At 35.7% G+C, this 16,308-nt stretch overlaps 1 protein-coding gene across 6 annotated transcripts in view; it reads left to right on the top strand.

Annotated features, from left to right (window-relative positions):
* The window catches only part of LOC139966931 (tyrosine-protein kinase Fer-like), a 323,597-nt gene that overhangs the window by 24,589 nt on the left and 282,700 nt on the right, over nucleotides 1–16,308 (top strand). For all 6 annotated transcript variants that reach the window (XR_011792797.1, XM_071970427.1, XM_071970426.1 and 3 more), the window contains 6 exons: nucleotides 652–885; nucleotides 2,221–2,394; nucleotides 4,924–5,020; nucleotides 6,989–7,181; nucleotides 10,124–10,261; nucleotides 11,355–11,477. Coding sequence is in view for 5 of the 6 variants with exons in the window: in XM_071970427.1 (XP_071826528.1) it covers nucleotides 652–885; nucleotides 2,221–2,394; nucleotides 4,924–5,020; nucleotides 6,989–7,181; nucleotides 10,124–10,261; nucleotides 11,355–11,477 (959 nt within the window). In the remaining variant the exon portion in view is untranslated. The remainder of the gene's footprint in view (nucleotides 1–651; nucleotides 886–2,220; nucleotides 2,395–4,923; nucleotides 5,021–6,988; nucleotides 7,182–10,123; nucleotides 10,262–11,354; nucleotides 11,478–16,308) is intronic.

Here is a 16,308-nt window from a genome sequence, read left to right on the forward strand (position 1 = left end):
AAAACTTTTGTCTTGGTTGCATAGCCTTAGGGTGACAATACTACATGCTATGTACAGCCCACACACACACTCAATCTATGTAGGAGTTGGCACATGTATGATACAGGACTGGAATTTCACACGAGAATGCATGTGACGTAATGAGGTCACCAGATATCTCGGGTCACTGTTGATGCGGGAATGTTTACATTGCAAATTGATCTCGACATCAGGATCCGATCCTGGTCTCTGCCAGCATCAAAATAGGAGGATCAGATCTGGATCTGAACTGCGTTTACACTACAGCCATGATCTCGACGTCAGGAATGGATCAGACCCTGACGTCCAGATCTGATCCGGATCTGCTCCGGATCTGCCCCTGGTGTAAATGAACCCAGATCAAGGCATGTTATGCTTGACTGGTAATGGGATCTCCTGATAAGATCAGTAGATCAGATCCGAGTCGAGTGTCAAAGTACCCTCAGATGTAACCATTTCAAGGTTCAGTTAATATGCTATTGCTCATATTTGCATTTGCTCATCAATGATAAATGTCTCAAACTTTGCATATCAAGTAGCACAAAGTACATTTCCTTCAAAATTTAGTTAAAGTCTATAAATTTAACAGTTAAATTTTTTTCTCCTTTTCCTTAACTTTCGTACCCTCTGCAGACTCGCAATGTAACTCGCCCAGGGTTTGGGGTACACCTCCAGAGTAGAGTAGCCCACGAAGACCTGCTCCGACTAAGCGTGGAGGAGGCCAAGGTAGTCGCAGAATTGAAGAAGCTTGTTTCGAGCAGAGCGAGGGCTGAGAGAGATTATGCAGCAGCTCTATCAAATATCAGCACAACTGCCTCAAAGTTTGATTCTGATCTGCTAAGTCAGAGCAACAGTCTTGTGTTTAAGGTAAAGTAGCTTACATTGTGACTGACCCTCTGCCCTTACCTGTCCCCACCCTACTGTTGCACTTCTCCATCTATCTGGGTATACAGTTTAGTAAACATGTGTAAATAGCAAATTCCCCTCACTAACCTACGACCAGGTAGATAAGAGATAAAATGCAGTGGCAGTGTGACAGGTGGGTCCCTACTTACTTTTGCTGCATTCATGCAATCTTGAAACCAAAATATGTAAAGAATAACAGTTACTATGAAATATTTACTGTAGCATCAAGCAACTGCTAGTCAGGTGTGCTGTCTGCAAACGTTCGTGTGAGACTGAGAAATGGATTACAAACAATTTTCTTTGGGTCGCAGGACTTTTCTTGACAGGAAAATTTACAATTTTCGGAGTTTGCCAACGTCCATAGTACAGTATATAAGCTAGCTTTTTTTTTTCATGTATTTTCGATTCTGGGGTCCATTTGATCATGAATCAGTCTTGAGTTGTTAGACGAAAAAGTTTGCAGACCACCTCTCTACATCAACTGTATAATTTATCAACATTCAGATCTGTTTAAACATTCACTGATTTCCCTCTTACCTGTCTCTATTCTACTTATGCACTTTAATCTACCTAGCCTCTGGTAACACTTTAGCACTGTGCCCCACACTGACCTACTTTAGGGTCAACACGCTCTTCCTTCCAAATCTACTAACCAGTAAGTTGTAGGGAATTTCCATGTTCTTTTTGCCTATAGAGCTATGAATTTCTAAAAACCATTAACCTGAGGCCTATGGAATTAATCGGCCATCGTGTGTTTCTTTCAAAAGTTTTAGAACTCTACATACTTAGCAGTGTAGACATCTCCCCACCATAGCACTCCACTTCACCCAACACTAAAAGCATTGTCAGAGGTTACAGTTGCCGTAAGTTACGTGAGGTGACCCGCTCAGACCCACCAGTAAAACGTTATTGTTTGGTTTCTTCAGAGCTGTTGTTGCTCAATACACTGAATACCGAAAGATGAAATAAGTGTCCACCAGAACTAGGTGAAGGTGTTTGATATCATGACTGACTTACATTAATTTTGTTGTGTGTTTGTAACTCCTTGTGTTACCACAGAAATGAATTGAGCTGAAAGCCTTTACAACTGTAGGTGTTTGGTTTTGGCCTTTGTATGATGTTAAAATCTTTGCACATGGGTTAAATTGTGCATACTGAAATCCTTCTGTATACTGGCAACCCTAAGAGGCATATAACTACAGGCTTCATTTTTAACCCACTCCTTCCAAACACCAAATTTTTACCCATCGCTTACTCGAACCTTCATCGACCGGAATATTTTCTGTATGTTTACAGGCATGGAAGAGCATCGTGGAGGAGACGAGGGAAGTGGGATCTCTGATCCAGCAGCGGTCGGATCTGATGGGCACAACTCTTAAAGAAAAGATTGAACTTTTGATGCAGGAGAAGTCCAAAGCTAAATCACAGTACATTTCAGAGAGACATAAAACAGATGAGAACTTTAAAAAGGTAAAGATGTTTTCTGCTTTTCAGTCATTCATCTCAAGTTTGGATTAATGTGTTTGATGCTAATGGTGGACATTTATGCTTATTAGCAGTGTTTGTATATGATAGATGATGATACACTGATAGGCTCAGTTAGACCGACAGACTCTGTCAGACCGACAGACTGTCAGACCGACAGACTATGTCAGACCGATAGACTCAGTCAGACCGATAGACTCAGTCTGGCCCATAGACTCAGTCAGACCAATAGATTCAGTCAGACCGATAGACTCAGTCAGACCGATAGACTCAGTCAGACCGATAGACTCTGTCAGACCGATAGACTCAGTCAGGCTGATAGACTCAGTCAGGCCGATAGACTCAGTCAGACAGATAGACTCGGTCAGACCGATAGACTCAGGCAGACCGATAGACTCCGTCAGACCGATAGACTCAGGCAGACCGATAGATTCAGTCAGACCGATAGACTCAGTCAGACCGATAGACTGTCAGACCGACAGACTATGTCAGACCGATAGACTCAGTCAGACCGATAGACTCAGTCTGGCCCATAGACTCAGTCAGACCAATAGATTCAGTCAGACCGATAGACTCAGTCAGACCGATAGACTCAGTCAGACCGATAGACTCAGTCAGACCGATAGACTCTGTCAGACCGATAGACTCAGTCAGACCGATAGACTCTGTCAGACCGATAGACTCAGTCAGACAGATAGACTCGGTCAGACCGATAGACTCAGGCAGACCGATAGACTCCGTCAGACCGATAGACTCAGGCAGACCGATAGACTCTGTCAGACCGATAGACTCAGGCAGACCGATAGACTCAGGCAGACCGATAGACTCGGTCAGACCAATAGACTCAGTAAGACCGATAGACTCGGTCAGGCCGATAGACTCTGTCAGGCCGATAGACTCGGTCAGGCCGATAGACTCGGTCAGGCCGATAGACTCGGTCAGGCCGATAGACTCAGTCAGACCGTTAGACTCAGTCAGGCTGTGCCCCAGAACTGAGGGTGCAGTGCTTTAAATGTTCCAGTCTTGTAGTTAGATAGGAAAGTGCGTATGTTTCAATGATTTTGCTTTATAACTCTACAGACTTGTGCACACTCAAGTTTAAGAGAGTTTAAGGTCAGTATGTAAGAGAATTTCTTACAATGGTTAAATTATTAACCCATTCAATACATTATTAACTTCTTGCTTTCTTTGTAATTGTCTTATACAACCATTCACATAGAATTCACAAAGTTTACAGCAAGCTGAAAACACAAGTTTACAGCAAGCTGAGGATTCAAAGGTTATGTCAATTTTTTTGGATTGGGGCAGATATATCTTTAAACAGGAAAAGATTGCACTATGAAATCAATGTCGTAGCAGGAAGTTACTTATTTGGACTCTTGATCCATCATCATCTTGTATACATGTGTTTGCCTCGGTGACAATCTACACATTAAGTTAATACAAATAGACATTTATTTGAACTAATGCTTTATTCCTGAGGAGGGGTTTCCCTCTTCTGTAGTATTTTCAGTCGTATAGCTGAGCAGTACTAGCTCACCACAAAACTTCCTTTAATTCAGTGCCAAAAAAAAAAAAATCTCTGAATGTCACATTCAGCACAATAAAATGTTATACTATCACCCTGAATAGTATCTCCCCCGCCCCCCCCCCCTTCCCACCCCTCCCTGTCCAAGATAGGACCTGTCTCATGTTAGTAAATCAGGAGTGATTCGCTGCGTTTAGATCGTTGTTGCTGGCATTCTTTGGGGGCCACTGTAAAACTTCCCCGGTGTAACTTGGGCAATATTCATCATTCGTTTATTCAGGAGGAACACGGTTAATACTCTCAAGTAGTAAACTCGTACAATTCATTTAAAGTTAAATCAATTATACAGACCTGCTGATTACATAAAGCAGGGCCCACAGGTTCCTGATTTGGACTGTTACCTAATAATAAAAATAATCTAATAATAAAAAGCTTTCAAACACGCATATAGCTTCTTTCAGTAAATGCAGCTACTGTAATATCTAGCCCTCAAAGGTCATCCGTGAGGCCCCCAAATTACTAAGGGAATCTCTTCTAGAGAAAACAAGAGACCCAAATTCTTCTCTGGAAGAAAATTTTTGTCTTGTTAGCAACTGCTCAAGCGTGACCATTAGGAGACTCAATTCACCTCATTGTTCTGGTTTAATAAACTAAGGAACGGTCCATTTTTTTTCTTTTTTTAGAAATATGGCTTTTCTCTATTTTGGGACACATGACTGCTTTTGATGATACCTATTAAAATTTGGTTTTCATATTATATATATGTTTCTCTTTTCAACTTCAATCCGTACACTTCTTAATAGGCATTCAGATCTGAAACAATATATTGGCAAAACTGGATATAATAAAGTGCAATTAGAAAGGCATGGGAACTTTCCCAAAATGTACCCTTCTTTCTTTCAAACTTTTCTGTTTTGCTATTTCTGTATTAAAATGTTTTGTTTATTTGTAACAAAATATAAACAAATTTTTTCTGTTTATCACAGGCTAAAACTGAGATGAAGGACAGTGGCCAGAAATATCAGAGAGCTAGCAAACTGGCCAAAGACTCCAAACAGGTTTATAACGATACCTGTTTGAAAGGTATGTACGGTGACAATGAATACATCCTCCTTAACAGACATGATCCTGTCTTTACACTTCTCCCTGCCAGTGGCATCACCAGTGAACCCCCCCAGTTAAACATCTTGCCCACCCCCCATCCGCTACACCCAAAATGACATTGGTTGGCCAAAAAAAAAACATTGGGTGAAAATTACAAAATGCATTTTAAAGGCTCGGTTAAACCAGTACTCAATTTTGATATTAATCCATAATTAACAGGAATTCTGCTGAAATTAATACCAGCCCATTGCGTCTCAAGTGATATTATCCTATGGATTTGCTTTGTCATCGCTATGACACCCCCCCGCCCCACATCCCCCTCCCTTCTGCCAAACACGCTACCCTAATGAGATAACCTGCTACCATGTTTGTTAGGTTATATCACATACATGTGTATGTTTATACCATGGTTAGTTATATCTACAGTCCCATACTGTTATATGGAAGCTGCAGCATAATATATTACATAATGTGTGAACTCACACAGACTGATCAGTTGTTAGGATAGGCCTAACCGAAATATCGTTTCCAACGAATATACAGCTTAAAGCCGAAGAATGTAACTAAATCGATGGACTATGTCGCTGGACAGACAGTTTTGTAGTGGCTGGATGAATGAAGCCTAAGTGGAATAAACCGAGTTTCGCATACAAATTTATAGAAGAGTGCAATGATAAAAGCTACTATATTATTAAGAGAAGTTGCTGTTATACGTAGTTGGTGACATTGCTGCTTGTAATTTATATATAAAGAATCGCAAAAAGTTGTTTTATTCACTCATTCTGATAGATTGGGATCATTGTTTTGAGCACTACTCGTTAGGTTTGGCTGAATTGTTGATCAAGTGCAAAGGGCTTGTTAAAGGTACTAGTACTTCTTAACGAGTTACATTTACACAACCCATGGTTCAATTCTACACTGTATGACAGTATTGTAACTGTCACAGCATGCAAACAGGTAACGATATTGATACAGATAAACATCATATCATTGAGAGTGTGGCTTATGTGTACTTAAGCAATCATTAATAATAGACACTGACAGATACGTGGAGATTCCAGTTTATGTACTGTGAACCTGTTGTTTCTCAATCAAGGGCTTTTAGTACTCTAATGAGCTTCCTGCCAGAATATCCTGAAAGAGTTGGAAATTATAATATGTTTGCTTCCTCTTAGCGGAGGTCACGTCTAAGGCTAATATGATGCTATTATTTTCAGTGACAGATGAGTGGGCCAGTGGGTTGATTGATTGGAATGATTGATAGCACAGGGTCGGGGGGGGGGGGAGGGGGCTTGGGTGTCACATTGCTACAACTACTGTATTGTCATGTCAGGTTTGTAAGTATCCTTGACTCATTTCTTGTGTGTCCAGCAGTGTAGTTAAGAAAGAGGGACATGGGAAAGCTCGTGCCTGCTGAGGATAGACAATGATAATTTAATCAAGTAAATTCGTTGAGAAAAAAAAAATCTAGTCAGTGAATAGAGTAACTTCTACAATAACTCAACACTGAAACATCTTACACCCCTTGCTCGTATTCCAACCTCATCCTCTTGAACATACTGCAACCCCCCCTCCCCGCCCCTCCCCAACCCAACCAACCCTCCCCCCATAAAAGGCAAACAAACAGGATGTTTATAGATAAATATATACTTACAGACTATGCAAGTTATCTTAATTTTTTATTTTTCAAATATGAACAGAATATGCCTATCTTCCCCTTGGCCTACAGTTCACAGTCAGTTTTGTTACTGTGTGTGTAGGTGACATTAGCATATTGCCTACAGATTTATCTGGACGACCTTACTTGCACTTGATAAATTTTCTTGGTCCGGTATTAGTCTTTTACCTCCATAGGCTCTGCAAATTTTTATGTTTTTCATATCTTAGATTTCTCTCAATCTTTATATAATTTAATTTAATTAATTTAATAAATTTATAATTTTGCAGGTAAAAACATGAAAGATATCGACGCAAAGAAAGACCGGTACAAGAAATGTGTGAAGAAACAGCACGAGACCCACAACGAGTATGTACTATCATTGAGGGCAGCAGCCACCCACCAGGAGCACTATAGTAAAATAGTCCTCCCTAGGATCTTGGACTGTCTCCAACAAACCCAAGAGAGCCATGTAGTACTCATGTAAGTCACAACTTAGACAAATCTGTGGTTAATTCTCAGTCGAGTTACCCAAACTTTCCGAACTTTACCCAAACTTTCCTTGTGGATTTCTCCCACATTTGTGGTCGCTTAAGCGTCGTAAAAAAAAAAAAATGCTTATTATTATTTATTATCATTAAAAAGAGATGATTATTAAAAAAGATTATTATTTAAAGAGACCAAAAACACCTGTGAGGAAGTGGTTCATTGGCATGACTAGTCATTGAAGATTAAGAAATTAAAGTACTTTTGGAAATTTTGGCAAAATTTCTGATTTTTTTTTTTCGTTCTTGCATGTGATTATGCCGGATATGAACAATTGACTTGGCATGACCAATGTACTTTACTTCTTTTTCTATTTATTTTTCTTTAAAGGTCGCTATTTCCGATTATAAACATTTGACTGTTTTTCTTGTGTTCTGCACATATTTATGTAAAACTATACAAATAGTATTAAATACACGTTAATATCATCAGGCAACTGACATTTAACATATTATACAATCAGGGTTCAAGACAACACAGTGTACTAACATTTGTATACAGGCTCTGCCTCGTTATTTAGCTCTCTCAAAATAAATAAATATATCATATATATATATATATATTATTAGAGAAAACCAGAGAAATAAGATATGACTCATAATTGACAAATAAGGATAAAAGTTTAAGAAAATATATTGGAATTTTCGGTTCCCCTAGGACCTTTGTCAGCAATACTTGGCAGTCGAATGCAAAGTACAAAACGTAACACAATGGAAGTATGACGCTAGATAAGTGTAAGTTGTATTAATGGAATTAGAACCAAATGAACCATGACAAAGGAGTCAATAAATAGCCCCCTAATTATTGTGTCTTCGGTGGAGAAAGTTAGCGGATTTTAGATTAATTTCATGAAGTGCCGTTTTAGTACTTTATACCTCTCAGTTTTGGTAAAATTGTTGTCATTTTTTTTTTGTTACCCAAATCCAAGTCCCCCCGCTTCAAGTTTGTTTTTGTAAGAAGAAATGTTACGCTCTAAGGAAAATTTCATGCTTTTGGTTCTAAATTTGGTCACGGCATGGTTCAGACTTGAAACCAGAACTTAAAATATTCCATGAAAGTGGCTTCAATACTTTTATTTGTTATGTCAGATTCGGTTTCCTTTGTGCTTTCGCATTGTAGGTGCACCAAACATTTATGTTGATCACTATGACAACCTTCAGTGATGGAGCTTTTTTTGTTTTACAGCTTGCCACATTAGTTTCACAAGAGATCTCTTTTATTCTTGGCAAGTTTTTAGACCTAAAACCAACATTTAGTGATTTATAGCAGATGTAACAGTGTGATAGATGTGTGGTTTGGATGAAGCATTAATACACAATACTGCCGTCGTTGAAATCAGCGTGATTCTTTTGGGTGGGGAGGAGACTAGTATCCACTCTCATCGGAAGTGGATCAAATCAGTCTGGTGGGGAAGTGGATTAAAATCTTGTCAGGTGGGAGGTGAACTAAAACCCATTTGAGGGATAGGCTGAAACCTGTTCAGTGAGAGTTGAACTAAAGGCCTGCTATCTGGTGGGAGGTGGATTAAGATCTGTGTTGGTGGAAGTGAACTAAGAATTCTCTGGTGGGAGAGGGATTAAACCCGTCTGGTCCTGGTCCGAAGTGAACTCAGACTAGGCTGGTGGGAGAGAGATTAAACCCATCTGGTCCGATGTGAAGTAAGACTAGTCTGGTGGGAGAAGGATTAAACCCGTTTGTTGGGAAGTGATTTCAAAACTTGTCTGGTGGGAGAGGAATTAAAGCGCATGTGATAGATTGTATTTGACTTAAGCTATGAAACACATCCAGCTGCAGTATGCTTACCATTTGATTATGCAATAATACTTACCACTTGATTATGCAATAACATCAACAGGAAGTGTGATATTCCTGTGTTCCAGGAAGTTGGCAAGAAAAAGTTGAATCAAAACAAACACATAGAACTGCCCACAGCAGGCAGTCTATCAGTATAAACATAGTCTGTTTATTCGGCTGGGTTCTCTTCACAGAGAATTGAGAATCAGAAAATATTATTTTTCATTAATGAAAAGGAGAATAAACTGTCTGCAAACTGCTTTAATATATAACCGTGGGTTAGCCTCTGAAGAAGACCATGCTAGGATTGAAACATCAGGCTGCCTTCTTTTTACATATTTATTTTAAGTGGCACTATTATAATTATGATTGATAACGTTTATTATTATTATTATTATTGGCATAATTATTATTGGTCAAAACATACATTTGCCAGAGACAAGTTTCGTTCACATCGTACCATTTGTCATAGGAGCTTGTCTTGATTTTATTTGGATATATAATTTTCTCTGACTGATAGACAATGAGAATGTCTAAAAAATGCCTTGAGAATGGAAAATGAAAGCTGTTGATAGGAAATTGAACGTTAAATCAATTAACGTTCTGTTTGTTTCCTTTTTGACAAACATGTTTTTCCTATTAGTTTTCCTTCATGGTTCTGAGAATATATCACAATGATTCGTGTGCTATGAACTGAGTAGTACAGACACATCGATTAGCAAATGATGTTTCGAAAGAAATTTTGCAAAACTTAAAAATGGTATTGAAATGCAATCTACACTAAACACTATTTGGTTGGAATCGTCACATCGACACATTGACACATCGATTAGCTTATGATGAATCAAGAGAAATTTTCCAGACCTTAAAAATGGTATTGAAATGCAATCTACACTAAACTCTGTTTGGTTGTAATGGTCTATCTTGTATCAAACTAACTTGTTCATCCAGTCAGCCTCTATTTGCCAATGAATTGTTGAGTCTTACCCCTATATGCTGTTACCTTGCTATTTGTGTTAATATCATCAATTCCACTCTGCTATATTAATGTGTATTCTTTGCCTTTCTACTCTTTTCCTGTGTAGTAAACATATTTTCTCTGAGTTTGCTAAAGCCATCAACACTGCGTCGGGAGATTTCATTGCCAGCCACAACAGAGTCATTCAAAGTGTGAACGATATTCGGATAGACATGGAGTATGCACCTTACATCGAAACTAACAAGTGAGACCTTCATATCTTTCATATCAACATTATATAATATTTACAATCAGCTGTGTTTGCAGTCAAGTCCCTAGTACCCCTTTCATTTTATAGCAACTTGGTAACATTTACTCTAATAATGTCAAATCAATTTTGTAAGTCAAGTCACAAGTCATTTTATTGGTAAGTCGTGTCTAGTCGTGTCACAGTTCAATGTATTGTTCAAGTTCAAGTCACACAACATTTATCGGATTGGCAAGTCCAGTCACAAGTCAAGAACAATGTGATTGAGGTCTGACTCAAGTCCAAGGCATTGCCTGGGCGTAAACAACACTGTAAATCAGTAACTTGCAACTACTTGCATTGAAAATGTAAACAAATACAGTAAGACCTTCTATGTCTCTGCTATCCACCTGATAATATTAACATATATGCAATAAGTACCGTTATATGTAACATATACTGTAACATTTACTGAACATATACTGTTATATGTAACATATATATAATATGTACTGTGATATGTAACATATATGTGATATGTAACATATATGTAATAAGTACTGTTATATGTAACATATACTGTAACTGTTCTGTAGCATTTACTGAACATATACTGTTATGTAACATATATGTAATATATAACATATACTATTATATGTAACATATATGTAATAAGTACTGTTATATGTAACATATACTGTGACATACACTGAACAAATACTGTGATATGTAACATATATGGTATATGTAACATATACTATTATATGTAACATATATGTAATATGTACTGTTATTTGTAACATATACTGTAACATATATACTGAACATATACTGTTATATGTAACATATATGTAATATGTAACATATACTGAACATATACTGTTATTTGTAACACAAATGTAATATGTAACATATACTGAACATATACTGTTATATGTAATATGTAACATATACTGTTTTATGTAACATATATGTAATAAGTAACATATAGTGTAACATTAAAATATGTAACATATACTGAAAATCTCAAAATTATGGACTAATTCAATTTTTTGTAGTTATCATTATATGGCATATATGCAAAGTTTCCTAACTTATTTTGTGTTATCAGAGTTGAAGCAGACCCACTTGAAGCCATTGAGTTTGACAGCACTGGATACAATGAACTTCCAGATAACCTGGTTGAAAATGGAATGGTCCTCAACATCTTGACGCTAGAAACGATGCAGCACTCGTAAGTTGAATATGTGAAAGTTATATTCAGACATGCCAGCTGTATTGAACACCTGCTTGTTTCAGTAGAGAATTTAAACCTAATTTTAATGGTACTGTTTTACAGTATTGATGAAGATTACCTAGTGGACTATCACTTTTCAGAGGAAATAGGCATTTTGCTTGAGAGTTGGTACATCTGTTAACCTGAGTTAAATACTATTGGTCTATTAAGTCTATTGGTTAATCCCATGAACAGACTGGACTTTCCTGGAAGGATTAGTGTATCAAGGCAAAATTAATTGTCTTACAAGATTAATGAATAATGGAAGGTACAGTTGTTATGTGTCTTCTATGTAAATAAAACTGGGTTTCTGTCGGACAGTCAACAATGTCGTAAATATCATCAGACAAATCCTTAACTATCATCAGACAATCTTTAAATATCATCAGACAAATCCTTAAATATCATCAGACAATCCTTAAATATCATCAGCCAATCCTTTAATATCATCAGACGATCCTTAAATATCATCAGACAATCTTTAACTATCATCAGACAATCCTTTACAGTATTGATGAAGATTACCTAGTGGACTATCACTTTTCAGAGGAAATAGGCATTTTGCTTGAGAGTTGGTACATCTGTTAACCTGAGTTAAATTCTATTGGTCTATTAAGTCTATTGGTTAATCCCATGAACAGACTGGACTTTCCTGGAAGGATTAGTGTATCAAGGCAAAATTAATTGTCTTACAAGATTAATGAATAATGGAAGGTACAGTTGTTATGTGTCTTCTATGTAAATAAAACTGGGTTTCTGTCGGACAGTCAACAATGTCGTAAATATCATCAGACAAATCCTTAACTATCATCAGACAATCTTTAAATATCATCAGACAAATCCTTAAATATCATCAGACAATCCTTAAATATCATCAGACAATCTTTAAATATGATCAGACAATCCTCAAATATCATCAGACGATCCTTAAATATCATCAGACAATCTTTAACTATCATCAGACAATCCTTAACTATCATCAGACAATCCTGAAATATCATCAGACAATCTTTAAATATCATCAGACAATCCTTAAATATCATCAGACAATCCTGAAATATCATCAGACAATCCTTAAATATCATCAGACAATCCTTAAATATCATCAGACAATCCTTAAGTATGATCAGATAATCCTTAAATATCATCAGACAATCCTTAAATATCATCAGACAATCTTTAAATATCATCAGACAATCCTTAAATATCATCAGACAATCCTTAAATATCATCAGACAATCCTTAAATATCATCAGCCAATCCTTTAATATCATCAGACAATCCTTCAATATCATCAGCCAATCCTTTAATATCATCAGACAATCCTTAAATATCATCAGACAATCCTTAAATATCATCAGACAATCTTTAAATATGATCAGACAATCCTCAAATATCATCAGACGATCCTTAAATATCATCAGACAATCTTTAACTATCATCAGACAATCCTTAACTATCATCAGACAATCCTGAAATATCATCAGACAATCTTTAAATATCATCAGACAATCCTTAAATATCATCAGACAATCCTGAAATATCATCAGACAATCCTTAAATATCATCAGACAATCCTTAAATATCATCAGACAATCCTTAAGTATGATCAGATAATCCTTAAATATCATCAGACAATCCTTAAATATCATCAGACAATCTTTAAATATCATCAGACATTCCTTAAATATCATCAGACAATCCTTAAATATCATCAGACAATCCTTAAATATCATCAGCCAATCCTTTAATATCATCAGACAATCCTTCAATATCATCAGCCAATCCTTTAATATCATCAGACAATCTTTAAATATCATCAGACATTCCTTAAATATCATCAGACAATCCTTAAATATCATCAGACAATCCTTAAATATCATCAGCCAATCCTTTAATATCATCAGACAATCCTTCAATATCATCAGCCAATCCTTTAATATCATCAGACAATCCTTCAATATCATCAGACGATCCCTAAATATCATCAGACAATCTTTAACTATCATCAGACAATTCTTAACTATCATCAGACAATCCTGAAATATCATCAGACAATCCTTAAATATCATCAGACAATCTTTAAATATGATCAGACAATCCTGAAATATCATCAGACGATCCTTAAATATCATCAGACAATCTTTAACTATCATCAGACAATCCTTAAATATCATCAGACAATCCTGAAATATCATCAGACAATCTTTAAATATCATCAGACAATCTTTAAATATCATCAGACAATCCTTAAATATCATCAGACAATCCTTCAATATCATCAGACAATCCTTAAGTATGATCAGATAATCCTTAAATATCATCAGACAATCCTTAAATATCATCAGACAATCTTTAAATATCATCAGACATTCCTTAAATATCATCAGACAATCCTTAAATATCATCAGACAATCCTTAAATATCATCAGCCAATCCTTTAATATCATCAGACAATCCTTCAATATCATCAGCCAATCCTTTAATATCATCAGACAATCCTTAAATATCATCAGACAATCCTTAAATATCATCAGACAATCTTTAAATATGATCAGACAATCCTCAAATATCATCAGACGATCCTTAAATATCATCAGACAATCTTTAACTATCATCAGACAATCCTTAACTATCATCAGACAATCCTGAAATATCATCAGACAATCTTTAAATATCATCAGCCAATCCTTAAATATCATCAGACAATCCTGAAATATCATCAGACAATCCTTAAATATCATCAGACAATCCTTAAATATCAACAGACAATCCTTAAGAATGATCAGATAATCCTTAAATATCATCAGACAATCCTTAAATATCATCAGACAATCTTTAAATATCATCAGACATTCCTTAAATATCATCAGACAATCCTTAAATATCATCAGACAATCCTTAAATATCATCAGCCAATCCTTTAATATCATCAGACAATCCTTCAATATCATCAGCCAATCCTTTAATATCATCAGACAATCCTTCAATATCATCAGACAATCCTTAAATATCATCAGACAATCCTGAAATATCATCAGACAATCCTTAAATATCATCAGACAATCCTAAACTATCACCAGACAATCCTTAAATATCATCAGACAATCCTTAAATATCATCGGACAATCCTTAAGTATCATCAGACAATCCTTAAATATCATCAGACAATCCTTCAATATCATCAGACAATCCTTAAATATCATCAGACAATCCTTAAATATCATCAGACGATTCTGAAATATCATCAGACAATCCTTAAATATCATCAGACAATCCTTAAATATCATCAGACGATTCTGAAATATCATCAGACAATCCTTAAATATTATCAGACAATCATTAAATATCATCAAAAAATCCTTAAATATCATCAGACAATCCTGAAATATCATCAGACAATCCTTAAATATTATCAGACAATCCTAAACTATCACCAGACAATCCTTAAATATCATCGGACAATCCTTAAATATCATCAGACAATCCTTAAATATCATCAGACAATCCTTAAATATCATCGGACAATCCTTAAATATCATCAGACGATTCTGAAATATCATCAGACAATCCTCAAATATGATCAGACAATCCTTAAATATCATCAACAAATCCTTAAATATCATCAGACAATCCTTAAGTATCATCAAAAATCCTTAAATATCATCAGACAATCCTTAAATATCATCAGACAATCCTGAAATATCATCAGACAATCCTTAAATATTATCAGACAATCCTAAACTATCACCAGACAATCCTTAAATATCATCAGACAATCCTTAAATATCATCAGACAATCTTTAAATATCATCAGACAATCCTCAAATATCATCAGACAATCCTTAAATATCATCAGACAATCTTTAACTATCATCAGACAATCCTTAACTATCATCAGACAATCCTGAAATATCATCTGACAATCTTTAAATATCATCAGACAATCCTTAAATATCATCAGACCATCCTGAAATATCATCAGACAATCCTTAAATATGATCAGACAATCCTTAAATATCATCAGACAATCCTTAAATATCATCAGACAATCCTTAAGTATGATCAGATAATCCTTAAATATCATCAGACAATCCTTAAATATCATCAGACAATCTTTAAATATCATCAGACAATCCTTAAGTATGATCAGATAATCCTTAAATATCATCAGACAATCCTTAAATATCATCAGACAATCCTTAAGTATCATCAGACAATCCTTTAATATCATCAGCCAATCCTTAAATATCATCAGACAATCCTTAAATATCATCAGCCAATCCTTTAATATCATCAGACAATCCTTAAATATCATCAGACAATCCTGAAATATCATTTGACAATCCTTAAATATCAGACAATCCTTAAATATCATCGGACAATCCTGAAATATCATCAGACAATCTTTAAATATCATCAGACAATCCTTTAATATCATCAGACAATCCTGAAATATCATCAGACAATCCTTAAATATCATCAGACAATCCTTAAATATCATCAGACAATCCTTAAATATCATCAGACAATCCTTAAGTATGATCAGATAATCCTTAAATATCATCAGACAATCCTTAAATATCATCAGACAATCCTTAAGTATCATCAGACAATCCTTAAATATCATCAGCCAATCCTTTAATATCATCAGACAATCCTTAAATATCATCAGCCAATCCTTAAATATCATCAGACAATCCTGAAATATCATCAGACAATCCTTAAATATTATCAGACAATCCTAAACTATCACCAGACAATCCTTAAATATCATCAGACAATCCTT

The sequence above is a fragment of the Apostichopus japonicus genome, chromosome 4 (genome assembly GCF_037975245.1).
Source record: "Apostichopus japonicus isolate 1M-3 chromosome 4, ASM3797524v1, whole genome shotgun sequence".
Classification (NCBI taxonomy): domain Eukaryota; kingdom Metazoa; phylum Echinodermata; class Holothuroidea; order Aspidochirotida; family Stichopodidae; genus Apostichopus; species Apostichopus japonicus.